We start from the raw sequence: 15,209 nt of genomic DNA on the forward strand, positions 1-15,209 counted from the left end.
TAGATACCTAAACACTTAAACTTTTAGAAAAAGAGTAGAAGAGTCATAATATTTAAACATTTTTTTTTATTCTGAGTCAATTATATAAGATAAATATAAAATACTTTAAGACTCTAAGATTTGTTCCTAATGTCATGACTTACAAAATTATAGAATTCGACAATTTGGAGGGGGTAAATTGTATTGGGAGCGGGAATTATTTTTGCAATTTAAGATAATCATTATTTTCATATTCATATAATTCATATTGTTATTAATAAAATCATAATTCTTGTATACTCTCTCGGCCGTCTACAAAAAATGGCTACTGTATTATAAGTGGAGACAAGGTCTCATTTTAAAAAATACTAGTGTTTATAATTATTAATTGTATTGTAAGTGGAGAATATGGTCCACCATGAAATAGATAGTTTTCAAAAATAAAAATGAACTAATTTTTGTGGACATCAAAAAATGACTAGTACTCCCTCCGTCCCGTTAAAGTTGGCAACATTCGTTTCGGCACGGAGATTAAGAAATTGAGTGTTATATGTTTTAAGTTTTAATAGAGTGTGGCCTACAATTGTTGACCAAAATAGTGAGTAATTGTTGACTTAATTAAAGTAATTTTGGCATTTTTAGAAAGTGGCCTACAATTGTTGACCAAATTAGTGAGTAATTGTTGACTTAATTGAAGTAAACTTTTGTCATTTTTAGAAAGTGGTCAACTTTAGTGGGACACCCAAAATAGAAACTTTAATGGGACGGAGGGAGTATTTTTTATGGATGGAGGGAGTATTTTGGATATTTAAGCCTATTAATAATGTATTTCTTTAACAAAATTATAATTACCGTAAATAAGTACTTCCTCCATCCCACGAATCTTGACACGTTTTTCTTTTTGGGCCGTCCCATGAATCTTGACACATTTCAAAATAAGGTAATAATTATTACTTTTTATTTCATATTTTATCACTTTTATTACATTCTCTCTCATACTTTATCACTTTTATTACCTTCTTTCTCATACGTTATCACTTATATACTTTATTAACTACACACTAATCTACAACTCCTTAATTCTCGTGCCGAAACCAAACATGTTAAGATTCGTGGGACGGAAGGAGTATATTGGCTAAAAAGAATTAATCATTAATTTTGACTGTTAAATTATAAAAATCGATGAACCAGATTACTTCTTAATTCTCACTTTCGAAGACCATTCTCACTTTATCTTAATTCTATACAATAATATTGAGTTCTTATAAGAACTATTCCTAATGTATAGAACACAAATTTTTATGTATACAGTCATGCTTCTTTATAATATGCTTTTTTACAGTAATACTTCTTCAATAATTATTATTTCAGAGTACAAATAAGTTGCTACTTATAATTAATATATGCAAATGAAAATGTCAAAGAGCATTTTAACTTTAAGAAAATTAAAATGCACAATTTCATACTATTACTTAATTTTACTCGGTATCTATTTTCTTTTATAGAAGATTCAACAATCTTACTATAAGAGCACTCACAACGCTTACACGATAGCCCTATCGTGTAAAAGGTCTATCGTGTAAGCGTTGCACACTCAACCTACACGAGGGCTACACGTTCTATCGTGTAGCCCAATTTCTCAATAGTGTAAGGCGCGTAATTTTAAAAAAAATTCGATTTTGACCGTTGACTCCTCGTTTTGCGTGTTTTTGACCGTTCAAATTTTTTTTTCTCTTCTTTTTCTTCTATTTAGTCTTCTTCTTCCTCATTTTTTCCCTACACCCTCACTTCTTCTTCTTCATCTTCTTCCTTTCTTCCTCTCTCTACACCCCATGGATCCAAACAACCCAAATTACTATGATCTAAATTGGTGCCCCGATCTATCCGACGAGTATCATCCCGATTTATCGGGATGTAACTTGGGGGATGCTCCTCAGGCCGGCGAGGAGATGCCTTCGGCCCATAGTGCCGCCAAACCGAAGAAAGACAGCCGGAGGAAAGAAGTCGCCCACAAGATCCGACATGACAGGCAGGCGTCGATGGCGGAGGAGGAGGGGGCGGAGGATGACGGAGGAAAGACTATCCGTCATACCTACACCACTGAGGAGACGGACATCATCGTCCAAATTTGGATGGAGGAGACAAACGACGCCATCCGTGGGACAAATCAAAAGGGGTACGAGTACTGGAAGAGGATCGTCGCCCGTGTCAACCCCGTCATCGGCGCCAACCTCAAAGTTCGTCAGATTCAAGGGCACTGGACCCGAGTGGCCCAAGAGGTGCAGTTGTGGGAGAGTATTTGGGTGGAGGCGCGCAGCAAGTGGCCGTCCGGCCATTCTAACGATATGCTCCGGGACAAGGCCCAAACTCTTTTCAAAAGTCAGAGCGCAAATAACGCCTCCTTCAACTACTGGAGTGCGTGGAGAATTCTCCGGAACAACCACAAGTTCAAGTCGATGTACCTCGAGGGAGACGTGCATTCCTCCAAGAGGACAAAGACGACAGAGGAGGGCGCCTTCACCACCTCGGCGTCGGGCGAGGAGATCTCGTCTGCCCGGCCGATTGGGAACAAGGCGGCGAAGGCGGCGGCGAGGGCGGCGAAAGCGAAGGGAAAGGCGGCGGCAAGCTCCGAGCAGTCATCGGAGTACAAAGAGGCATTGGATCGGTCCGATCAGAACTTGAAAAAAATCACGGACGAATATGCCAAAAAGAACGAGCTCAAGGAGAGGGAGCTCGACATGCAACTCCTCAGTCTGGATACATCGCATATGAGCGATGCACAGAGGATGGCCCACGAGCACATGGTCCAAGAAATGCTCAAGCGTCGTGGCCTTATCTAGACTAGGAGTTTAATTTATGTAATTTAAATTATGTTTTTAATTTTTTTAATGTAATTTTTAGGTTTTTTATTTGAATGAAATTTTAATTATTAGTCAAATGTGTTATTTAAATTTGAGCAATTAAATTTAAGTAAAAAGCATAAAAATGGAAACTAATTCTATTATCATGTAACCCCACTGCAGCATCTTTACACAATTATAAAGTAGACTATCATGTAAGCTATCATGTAACCCCATTGCGGATGCTCTAATTATAGTCAATAATATGGATGTTAACTCCTAACCAAGTTGTTGTAAATTCAGCCAATGAGCGTTCAGACAAAGCATGAATTATCCGAGGAAATCAGAGAAAAATAGATACCACAATTTAGAAATTAGAAAAGTATATAAAAGAAAGTATTTTGCTTAACGATGCAATGATCCACGTGCTCTAGAAGAATACTGCTCGTCGATGAATTGAAACATAACCCCCTGCCCTGTCCCACCAAATGAATATTAGGAATGTTGCAAAACTTGTCCATACTTTTCTCAGATGCAGCGCTCTTAATAAATTGAAAATGGAACTGTAAAAAAAAATCAATTGAAAATGGAGATTAAGGAATTTTATTTCATTTTTAGGTAATGGAGATTAAAAAGTACAGAGTGACGTTATACGGTTGATATATGATTGTCACTTTTATAAACATGTACACTCTCTCTTCGACGCATGAGCTATAATACAATCCATTTGTCCGATTATAAATGGTTCAAATCTTTTCGACACGAAAATTAAAAAAAAAGTGTAAATTAATTAAAAGTGGTAGGAATATTTATAAAAACATGTCACTTATAGTGAAACAGAGGTTGCAATATTTATTTATTTTTAAAATTTTAAATTATGTAAAAATATCATTATCAAGAATAATTATCACATAGTTTTAGATCTCTGATCCATTTCCCTAACTAAAACAAAAAAAAAGTAGTAAAATAAAAAAAATAAAGGAAAAGAAAACCTTGCTCCCCAATCCCCACTGCCCCCACCACTCTCTTGTTTATGTCTATAAATAGGTAGATCGGTGGTAGCGCTCTTCGTTTGAGAGCGAAAAGTTTAGGAAAAGTGCAATATCCGATTCCAAGTGAGAGTACAGTGAAGTGAGAGAAAGTGAATGAAGGGTGGTGATGAGCAGTTGAATTTGCCGGCGGGGTTCAGGTTCCATCCGACGGACGAGGAGCTCGTGGTTCACTACCTCTGCCGCCGCTGCGCCGGCCAGAATATTGATGTTCCCATCATAGCTGAGATCGATCTCTACAAGTTCGATCCCTGGCAACTTCCTGGTACTCATACTTTCCTGATCTCTCCATTTCCTCTTACTATTTCAAACCGAAACTACTTCTTGGAAGTGAAAACTAAGCAGCTGTAATCGAGTTGGCCAAATTTCCCCCCCAATTCTCCATTTCCGACTATCAGAAGTTTAAAGTTATTGTCTCCTGATTTTAATTTGGCGAAAAGATTAATTTTATTTAAAGAAAGAAATGTTTTGCTAACAAATATGTGGATGGTAAACCACAGGCATGTCGCTATACGGTGAAAAAGAGTGGTACTTCTTCTCTCCAAGAGACCGCAAGTACCCGAACGGTTCACGGCCGAACCGGGCGGCGGGAACCGGTTACTGGAAGGCGACCGGAGCGGACAAGCCGGTCGGGAAGCCCAAGACCTTAGGAATCAAGAAAGCTCTCGTGTTTTACGCCGGAAAAGCTCCTGGGGGAATCAAAACCAATTGGATCATGCACGAATACCGTCTGGCTAATGTCGATAGATCTGCTTCTGCTTCAGCCAAGAGAAGCAATCTCAGGGTACTTGCTCTTTCTGTGCTGCATGATCTTCAAAAAATATTCAATTTTTTTAATGCAATTGATATTGATTGTTTGTTTGTTGTTGCAGCTTGACGATTGGGTATTGTGTCGAATATACAATAAGAAAGGGACCTTGGAAAAGCATTGCAACGTGGATCATCAAGAGGCAGTGCAGTTCTCAGATTGCGAAGAGCAGAAGCCTAATGTGAATGCATTTCCGTTGCAGTCCTTTGCGAATGATTTTGATGTGTCGATACCTAAGTTGCATACCTACTCGAGTAGCTCCGAGCACGTGTTGTCGTCGCCCGAGTTGAAGGAAGTGCAGAGTGAGGCTAAGTGGAGTGAGTTCGAAAATGGAAGTGATTTCCAGTTAAATTACACGGATTTTGGCTTTCAAGACGACCCTTTTGGCGCCCAGGTGCAGCATTACGATGATCAGATGTCTCTGTTCCACTTTCAAGATATATTTGGTTTTGTGCAAAATTAAGCCCTTGTAATCTAGTTTATTGGTTTATTTCATTCTCACCCAATGGTATTGGTATAGTGTAGTTGTAGATAGTCATGTACATCTCTATCCATTAGCTGCGAAAATCTTCGAAGCTGTGCACGTGCGGCGTGGATGGCATGTAGTAGCTTAGTACTAATTGGCTAGTCAAATTTGGTGGGTTTGGTTGGTGTGGTGTCCACATTCCTAAATGACAAATATTGTCAAGTCAAAACTCAAAAGAGATGGTCAACAGTTTTATATGTGTTGCTTGCTGGAATTGATTCAATTGGTGAACTGAATCAGGGTATACATAGATCATTCAAGCTGACAATTCTAATTAAAGGGTGTGGCTACAAATTTAAAGGTGTTCCATTTTTCAATTCATCGTGTCGTATTGTTTGAATTTTGGGACAATAGTCAATAGTATTCGATTTGGTTCTAGCATATTCCCTTCTGAAAATACCACACAAATCCTTCCGTTGCAAGTAAAGGTTAATATTGTGTTCGATCTTGTTAATGAGATTGAGATGCAATTAAGAATGCGGGATACGACTTTTAGCAAAACACCGGGATATAGTAGAAGTGAAGTTGTGATGCCACATGCTAACCCGAACCGGCGGTTCCGCCCCGGATCTGCATGTGGTTAACAGTTCCAGCTCAGATTATTGATCGCGGGCCGATTCTGAAATCGAAACTGGTAACAGATGCGGGCTGATTTCGGGTCAAAAATTTTGGAACCGCGAACTGGTAGGCCGGCCCGTCGGTTCCATAATAGAATTCAATTTTAATATTTTTTAAAAATTGTATCCTTGTAATATTTTTTTTTGTTTATAAATAGAATTCAATAAAGACACTCAATTTTTATGCATTATTTTGAATTGTAAATGTGTTAGAATTATTTTTTCTTTATTGTATATCGATATTTAAACAAATGTAATGTAAATAATTTTGAAATTTCGTCACAAGTCATTTAATTTTTTTTTAAAAAGACATAAAAAATATTTATAAGTTATTACTCCCTCCGTCCCGGCTTTTGGTATCCAATTGAGAATGACACGAGTTTTAATAAAGTGATTGATGTGTTGTGACTGGAATAAGAGTCCCACATTTTATGTGAGAGTTAAAATAATTAAAGTGGGGTAAGGGCTCCACCTACTTTTACCAAAAATAGAAATGGATACTAAAATGTGGGACAGTCAAAAAAGGAAAGTTGGATACTAAAAGCTGGGACGGAGGGAGTATATGTTTTTATCAAATTAAATTTCAATTTTCTTTAAAAAATTGTTATTAACCAAATAAAGGAAAAACACACTCGCACTCTAACTCTTTAGGTGACTCGAATCCCTGACCTATTGGTTGGAGGAGATTCGTCTTACCAACAGACTGCGCTTCATCGTCAATTAAATTTCAAAAATATTTATAAGTTATTAAGTTATTATATTTTTATTAAACTAACTTAAGTAATTTCAAAATTTAACACATGTAAAGTAAGAAATTTTGAACTTTCAGTGACTTTCATACGTAGTCGCAAGTAAAAAATATGACTCACAAGTATGTAATCTTAATTTTGATTTATTTATTGTATGGTTTGAACTTGAAAAATTATTTAATTATTATTCGTTTAAAATTTTCTTAACATAAAAAATAGCCACAAAATCATACCTTGTCATTGTAACACTATAGTGATTGGAAATTTGGAATCATACTTAAAAATTAGTAAAATAATTATAATTAAATAATTTCTTAAAATAAAAATATATAAATAAAATGAATTAAAATTGAAATTACAAACTAAAATTCGGTGGAAGAACGTTATATGAACAACATGTATCTCCAAAAATAAAGTTTTACTTGGCCCAACAACATGCAACAGAAATATATGGTTTTAGGGTTAGAAATCCATTCCCTCAAAGAAATAAAAATAAACTTAGTATAAGAAGCGCCGTCATTTCTACAACCCGCTCAAAATCTTCTCTCTTTCTATCTTTTCCAAAGATCAGACGATTTCTGGAATTCTTACTCTAACTTCGATTCAATAGACAGATTGTGCTACCGTCGGATTTTTCTTTGAGCTTCGTCTATCAATTTTCTATATTTTCGGTTTCGGTTACGAGCATCGGTTTCTGAAAAGCTCTGCTGCAACGAACCTCAATGGCGGAGAAGGTAAGTGAAGGGCGTAAATCGTTGATCATGCGCATTCTGTCTTCAACTACTATGTAATGCTTTTAGGTTCAACAAAAAGAAAAAAAACTGGAGAGAAACAAAGAAGTACCGATAAATTAGAAATTTAAAGCACGTTTTAGAGAAAATGGAAAGTTAACGATTAAATTAATGAGTTATGCCCAGCAATTTCATCAGTCGTTTTAGTCATAATTCAGCAGAAATCTGTTAGGAAGTAGTCTCCGAGACTAGGGTTTGTTTCAATGTAAAGTATGTTGGATGGTTGGAACAAAGCTCATTGGATTTTGAAATGTGTAATAAAGTATTGTAATGGAAAACTATCACATATTAAGAATAAATGGAATAGCTGCTGGAGAATTGGCTGCATCTCTTGGCGGGAATTTTTCTGCAGCCAACTATTTATCTTTTAAATATAGCATAGATATCGGAAAATAAATGAGCATATGTAGAGTTACATGGTCGTCAATGCTCTAGAAAGGAAGGAAACACGATCAACTATTGTGTACTCTGGGAGATGAAGTTGTTTTGGTTTGTCAGATTAGGATTATTTACCTGCTGTCCTAAATCCCATAATGTCTGTGCATGTGAAATTGCTGGCATGCTGACTTTACAAAGAAAGACCAGATGATGTTGTTTGTAAATGATTGACATAGCTAATTAAGTAGTTTACATAATTTTTATGCTACTAGCATAAAAACATCATTGCTTCTTCAATTGACTCAGCAGAACAAGAGTTTTAGGACACTGTTGTTTGTAGATATCTTCTATAATATTTATTGCTCACTTATTTATGGTATTGAATTTCGATATTGTTTTCAAGAAGTTAGTTAAAAATCGAAGGGGAATGGCTGAAAAATAATACTTTTATAACTTCCATCGTTTAGAGAATTGAATATTAGTATATAGTATTTCGCAACTGGGGAATTACTATTTTCCCTACCAACTTTTGAGAAAATATTTCCTGCTATGCCCACATTAACATGTCTTATGTTAGTTCCCCAAAGGGCTATATCATCATGATCGGGTAATTCTTGTTTTTTTTCTTCTTTGAATTATAGTGGTCTGATTGTTTGTTTGTGACTGCTATTTTCCATGCTTACTGCATATTTTCTGGAGAACAGAGTGTGTGGTAACATAACTCTAGTTTCGTAATTTTTTTATTGACTTTTTGTCAACTGTTTTATGTTTTTCATGATCTTACGTGATGGTTCATTTCAGGCACCTGCCAAGCCAAAGGGCCATGCGAAAAAATCTGCTGCTGCCGCAGAAGATGAAGGCATGGATCCAACGGTATGTTATACATCTTGCATTGGTAATCTTGATATAAAAGTCCTGAAAGGAGTTTAGCTGTTTCTCAGATGATGTGTTTTGTTTGCAGCAATATTTTGAAAATAGGCTAAGAGCTCTTGCTGCTCAAAAAGAAGCTGGTAGCAACCCATATCCTCACAAGTTTGACGCTCAGTTGTCCATTCCTGAATATGTAAAGAAATATGAAAGTCTAAACAGTGGGGATCATCTAGAGGACGTTGAAGAAAGAATAGCTGGTAATGGATATCACATGCACATATTACATTTTTATGTCAGCATAAATCTACTTCCTTTTTAACATTTGAGATACTCCTTTTGGTAGGTCGGATTATGAACAAACGTTCATCGTCATCAAAACTTTTCTTTTACGATTTGCACGGCGGAGGTGCTAAGGTTCAAGTTATGACTGATGCAAGGTATTTTTGTAGTTCAAGACTTCAAGTTACGCTTTGATCTATTGTTTGGTGCCTTTTTAATTTGAGTATTCCAGATATAATAGGAATTTGGTGCAGAACATGTTAGTTATTTTGCCAAATGGTTTTAGTATCATATGAGAATCTCATGCTTAGAGCTTTAGACATTTATCTGTGGTTCATTGAGAACTTGAGTTTGGACTAACCCACTTTTTTCATCACAAAGCTCATTTCATAGATTGCCGTTTTCAATTTATTTTTATTTTTTGTTTAGTTGGCTTAGCTGGAAGATAAGAACCATGTTTGAAAAACCCTGGAAATATTCTTTTTCCTTGTTCTAATATTTGTTGTAATTTTATGTGTTGATTTGGTAGTTTCTATGGTTCTGCTATGTGCAAATCTTCAGGTTAAAAAGGGTACACTACAAAATCAGAATAACTGTGCATAATCTGGACCATTTTTATCCATCAAAATGTTGGTGGAACTTTAATTAGTATATTGATTTAAGTGATGTCCGCAAGAAACTCTTTACTTGATTCCAGCTGTTGTGACAAGAATTTGCATGAAATAAGCAATTACACGCAATGATTTCCGTCTTCACCATGAATTTCCCTGTTGATGTTACTGTAGGAAATCCGAGCTAAAGGAGGAAGAGTTTAGTATATTTCATTCTTCTGTGAAACGGGGAGATATTGTAGGGATCATTGGGTTCCCAGGTTTGTATTGTTTTTTGAAAGCTATGAAATATATGGTAATGCCCTTCAATTATGATTTGGATTTTCTTGAGATGCAAACTTGATTATGATTGTAATTGTGCTAGTATGTTGGAGCTCCTCCTCTTTGTGTGCCTCTCTCTCTCTCTGAAATTTTACTTAGAATGTATTAATCAGTTAGGATTTCCGAAATGACTTCTATTTATAAGGTTGTTCTACCTATCAATACAATTAGATGGCCCGTGAAAGATTTTATCTAGGATTTTTGACACAATGCCTTCAATTATGCCCTTTTATTTTACCCAAATTGCAGTGACCATTAGATGGGCAGTTTTGAAAAACCTTTCTCTTTGTTTCATAAAATTTTGTTCTGCATCTTCAGAAACTCCTCTTATAGCTCCTCATTTTTTTAGGTAAAAGTAAAAGGGGTGAGCTTAGTATCTTTCCAAAAACATTTATAGTGCTTTCCCACTGCCTCCATATGATGCCACGGCAAAAAGTTGGCCCTGGAGGAGGGACAGAGAACACCAAGGTGATTCTGATTCTATTTTGCTGATTTACACGGACACTAAGGATTATTAATGATGTTTAATAACTTTGGACAGACAACTGATGTTTGGATTCCAGGAAGTGGGAGAAATCCTGATGCTTATATATTAAAGGATCAGGTACCATACAACTTTTGCTGAGTTACTTTAAAAATTATGAAACTTTCTCATGTTCTAAATTGCTACCGAGTTCAATGTGAATGTCTTGCTTCATACATGACTATTGATCTGCATGTCCTACCATTGATGCTGAAGCTGCTTATTTGTTGTAAATATGCTTTGTCAATTATCAAGCCGTTTCTTTGTTCATCATTACTTGAAGCCATATATTTTTCCACAATATTATGCAATTGTGTGTGAAGATATATAATTTCCATGGACATGAAACCTTTTGGGGGATGCTTAAAGATAATATTTCATGGTAGGAAACACGGTATAGACAGCGCTATTTGGATTTGATGCTGAACATGGAGGTTCGAGAAATATTCAGGACGAGATCAAAAATTATCTCTTACATCAGGCGTTATCTAGATGAACGAGATTTTTTAGAGGTACTTGTCTGTTGAACATTATGTATGGCTTTCTAATGCTTTGTTATCATTAGCTAACTTATCAATATATTGCTTTTAGCTTTTTCTTATTGTGCATGTTTGATTTTCTTTTTCAAAGGTTGAAACACCCATGATGAATATGATTGCTGGGGGTGCTGCTGCACGGCCTTTTGTGACCCACCACAATGATTTGAATTTGAAACTTTTCATGCGAATTGCCCCAGAGCTATATCTGAAGGAACTAGTTGTTGGTGGTTTAGACCGTGTATATGAAATTGGGAAGCAGTTTAGAAATGAGGGAATTGACCTAACTCACAATCCTGAGTTCACCACTTGTGAGTTCTATATGGCTTTTGCTGATTACAATGACCTGATGAAACTAACTGAAGATATGCTCAGTGGTAAGTAGAATCTTTGTGATGATCTTAACTAAAATAAATTTGTGTGCTCAATATTCTCAAGAACATTCTGTGTTGGTAGGTATGGTGAAGGAACTTACAGGTGGCTATAAGATTAAATATCATGCTAACGGGCTGGATCATGACCCTATTGAGATCGACTTCACTCCTCCTTTCAGGTCCTGAACTTATGAATAATTTAGTTATGCCTATACGGCTATACCTGTATCTTAATTGTATTGTAAAAGGTTGCATGTCTTTTTTACTTGTACAGGCGGATTGATATGATAGAGGAATTGGAGAAGATGGCTAATCTAAACATACCTAAAGACCTCTCCAGTGAGGAAACCAATAAATATCTAGTGGATGCGTGTGCGAAGTTTGAAATTAAATGTCCACCTCCTCAAACAACTACTAGATTATTAGACAAAGTAAGATAACTATATACGTTTTGCTTCTCTTGCTAAGCAGACATCACACTTAACAATATGGAATCAATTTGTTACTGTTATCTGCAAATTGGAGTTGCGTGTTGATTGTTTTTTGAAGTTAATTTTGAATTGAACCGTTCTGGTCAAATACTGATTGTATCCAATATAAATTGGATGCTTGTTTGTTTGATCACTCCAATAACTTTTTATTTCATCTTATCATCTCCATGATTGTCTCTCCCTCATCCTGTTATATTATGAATACAGCTTGTTGGTCATTTTCTTGAGGAAACGTGTGTAAACCCTGCTTTCATCATCAATCATCCTGAGATTATGAGTCCACTGGCAAAGTGGCATAGGTCGAAACCAGGCCTAACTGAGAGATTTGAGCTGTTCATCAACAAACATGAAGTATGTGACTCTGAATACACTAATATTTATTTTTGTCTGTTTTTTGATCTTTTCTTTCTTTTCGGCTCGATTCAACTGATGTTTTGGAAACTGTCAGCTTTGTAATGCATACACGGAGTTAAATGATCCTGTTGTGCAACGCCAACGGTTTGCTGACCAACTCAAGGTATGGGTTTGATAGTGAAGAATTTGATTAATCAGATTTTTATTTAAAAAAAATCCTTACTTTGTTGTCTTACACTGGTAGAAACTTGGATAAAACTAAGAGGCATGTGCTAACGGTCCCTTGTATTGAAACCAGGATCGACAATCTGGTGATGACGAAGCAATGGCATTGGATGAGACTTTCTGTACGGCACTTGAATATGGGTTACCTCCAACTGGTGGTTGGGGTATGGGGATTGATCGATTCGCAATGTTGTTAACTGATTCACAGAATATAAAGGTCAACATTTGACTCTGAAATTGTTGATATTATGGTTCGATTACCCTGCGTGTTGCTTCAACTGCCAAGAATGCTCTCCATAGCTCACTCTTTTGAAATTGGGGACTGAGTTTTTATGTGTGTGCAGGAAGTCTTGCTTTTCCCCGCTATGAAACCCCAGGACGACCCTTCGAACAAAGAAAGGTGCAAAAACTTAACCCTGTCGCTACCTTCCTGGGGTGTTACATTTTCTCAACTTTTATTTAGCTTATTATATAGAAGTTATCTTATAAATAAAAAGTTCCCAATTTTAGTTGACTACAAAGCTCATCTGCTTGGTAATTGTGAAACTAGACTTGAAAATAACCTATGATGCGTTTCTTCCATCACTTACACCAATCTAACAGTAGATTTTCCACTTTGTTCTTTGCCAGCAACAAGAAAACTCAGGATGGACCTCTCCCTCAAGGTATGCAGTGTAATATGTTGTGAAAACTCATGCTTTAGAATTATTGGTAATTGGTAATTGGTAATTCATTTTGCTTTACGCTTTTCATATGCAGAGTTTGAAAAGAAAGCAACGGTGTCGTAAAGATTTCTCAAGCCACTTGTCAATGAAGGAAATGAACATTTCGAGTATTCGGTTTATTACTTGATGTATCACAATTTGCGCTTATGATACTACTATGCTGTTACCAATCTTTTTCAATTTCTATCCTATATTACTCTCTTTTTTGAATTTAAAGGCCATATTTTGCCGTTCTAGTGTGAGATGAAATTGTCACAAGTGCCGTAATTTTCTCTGGCCTTCAAAGATGTTGGTGCCATATGCTGCATACTATTTTTGGTGTTTTTGATCAGTCTCATTTTGATACTTGTGTGTAATCTCTGCGTAATGTTTTGTAATGTCAAATGCCTTCTCCGGGGATGTTCGTTATCAGAGTTCTAACTTGAATTAATGAAATTAATAAAAATAATTGTGCATTCAGTTTCAGGTAGATTAAAGATTGGAAGAGCGCAACATTCTTGATTTCCTTGAAAAAAAGTAGACAATATTGGCAATTGTGAAGCTGGAGCCTTATTCAATGTAATTATTCTCTTCACAGAATGTATGTATATTTATTTTCAGAACTGGTAATGAAATATAGTCTAGATGAGTCAAAATGCGCACACAACGAAGTGTAGAGACGTTGGCAGCTTATTTGCGTTCACCAATTTTATTAGTTGGACGCTGTATTATTTTTGTTTTTATTTGTTTCTCATTGGAAAAAATGTGACCATGAAAGAGGTTCACTATTAAACAGACCATAATTCTACAGCTAAACATCAATAAAAGTCTCGGAAATGCCAACAATTTTAAAAGTATAAATTGTTTGAAATAAACGTGTAAGAAATGACTCATTATATCTAGTTGGGTTATCTTAATCAATTAAATAATACTCCCCAATTAGGAGATTAGTATTTTAATTTAATACTCATTTCGTCCCTAAAAAGTAGAAGTTATTTTTATCGGAACATATTTTTAATCAATGTTAGGTGACTCATTTATGATTGGATTTACTCACCCTACTTTTGGCACTGTCGTAGGATTTGTTGGATTTGAGGGTGACTGTTGCAGCGGCCAGAGCTTGATTAGATCCATTTGGATTGCCTCCCACCTATTTTACTTTTCATTTGAATTTCATTTGTTTACTTATACTTTCAACTTTATCACACATTTAGGTGTTGAAGTAAAGGCTGGTGAAAAAGCTAATCGGCCCGACATAGTTGAGTTTATGTACTTTGTATGAGTAAAGTCGATCCACTTACATTTAATCACTTGTCACCCACTAAGACTTCTTCACTAATGATTCTTGAATATTTCTTTGTCAAAACTTGCGTTCACGTGCATGTTGATCTATTTAGGGTACATATCACTTTATTAAATTATGAATTATTTACACTTTTAATTATATCTTAAATTATTAAATACAATTTTTGTAAACTATTAATTATACCTCCATTCTTTTTCTTTTTTTTACTTCAAAAAAGTGCCGTCACTTGTAGGTTAGGTTGCCACAGTGAATCTTATCATGTATCCAATAATCTGCACAAACAACAATTCCAATTCCTTATCATATTTGCTGAATTTATAGTTATGCAAATATTAAATACCAAAGAATTAATATTTTTCAGAATACAAGAGGATATTCTTAATTTATTCAATAAACAATCTAGTTGGAGAAAAATTAAATAGTAGTAGTGCAACCAACAGGAAAAGAAGAATAATTGAGCGAATGTTTGGTTGGGTATTTTTGGAGGTTAGAAATGAATTCAATTAATTGAATTCATTATTTGTTATTTGATTTAGATAATGAGTTAACCATTACCCTTACTTGAGGGTAACTCAATCACCCAATTTGTTACCCCTCAAAATAGAGGGGAAACAAAAGAAAGAGAATCCCTTAGTAATGATTCATTTCCATTGCTAAACCAAACACTTAATAAAAGTAATAGTTATTGTTATTATTTCACTCCTTTATTTAATTCCATCCCATTTCCATTTCACTACTTGAACCAAATGAACACTAAAATTTTAGTAGTAATAGTTATTTGGGCAGCATTTCATGCACGTAACATATAAATTTAAAGAACCCTAGCTAATAATTGTAAATTTACGTAGGTATCTAAACACTTTTAAGATGTGCAAATG

The 15,209-nt window shown here is 35.5% G+C and overlaps 2 protein-coding genes across 2 annotated transcripts; both read left to right on the plus strand.

The window, feature by feature from the left end:
- Positions 1 to 3,754: 3,754 nt before the first annotated feature.
- LOC131008633 (protein ATAF2-like) lies at positions 3,755 to 5,399 on the plus strand. Its single transcript, XM_057935574.1, has 3 exons — positions 3,755 to 4,133; positions 4,369 to 4,652; positions 4,741 to 5,399. Exons 1-3 carry the CDS (start codon positions 3,965 to 3,967, stop codon positions 5,137 to 5,139), a joined length of 852 nt encoding a protein of 283 aa, XP_057791557.1. The 5' UTR covers positions 3,755 to 3,964; the 3' UTR covers positions 5,140 to 5,399.
- A 1,593-nt stretch (positions 5,400 to 6,992) lies between these two features.
- On the plus strand, positions 6,993 to 13,282 carry LOC131008634 (lysine--tRNA ligase, cytoplasmic). The gene is made up of 17 exons (XM_057935575.1): positions 6,993 to 7,302; positions 8,539 to 8,610; positions 8,699 to 8,864; positions 8,951 to 9,044; positions 9,672 to 9,757; positions 10,168 to 10,286; positions 10,360 to 10,422; positions 10,728 to 10,853; positions 10,972 to 11,254; positions 11,334 to 11,430; positions 11,526 to 11,682; positions 11,950 to 12,093; positions 12,191 to 12,259; positions 12,395 to 12,538; positions 12,666 to 12,721; positions 12,952 to 12,986; positions 13,081 to 13,282. Exons 1-17 carry the CDS (start codon positions 7,291 to 7,293, stop codon positions 13,107 to 13,109), a joined length of 1,752 nt encoding a protein of 583 aa, XP_057791558.1. The 5' UTR covers positions 6,993 to 7,290; the 3' UTR covers positions 13,110 to 13,282.
- The last annotated feature ends 1,927 nt before the right edge of the window (positions 13,283 to 15,209 follow it).

The sequence above is a fragment of the Salvia miltiorrhiza genome, chromosome 2 (assembly GCF_028751815.1).
Source record: "Salvia miltiorrhiza cultivar Shanhuang (shh) chromosome 2, IMPLAD_Smil_shh, whole genome shotgun sequence".
NCBI classification, from domain to species: Eukaryota; Viridiplantae; Streptophyta; class Magnoliopsida; order Lamiales; family Lamiaceae; genus Salvia; species Salvia miltiorrhiza.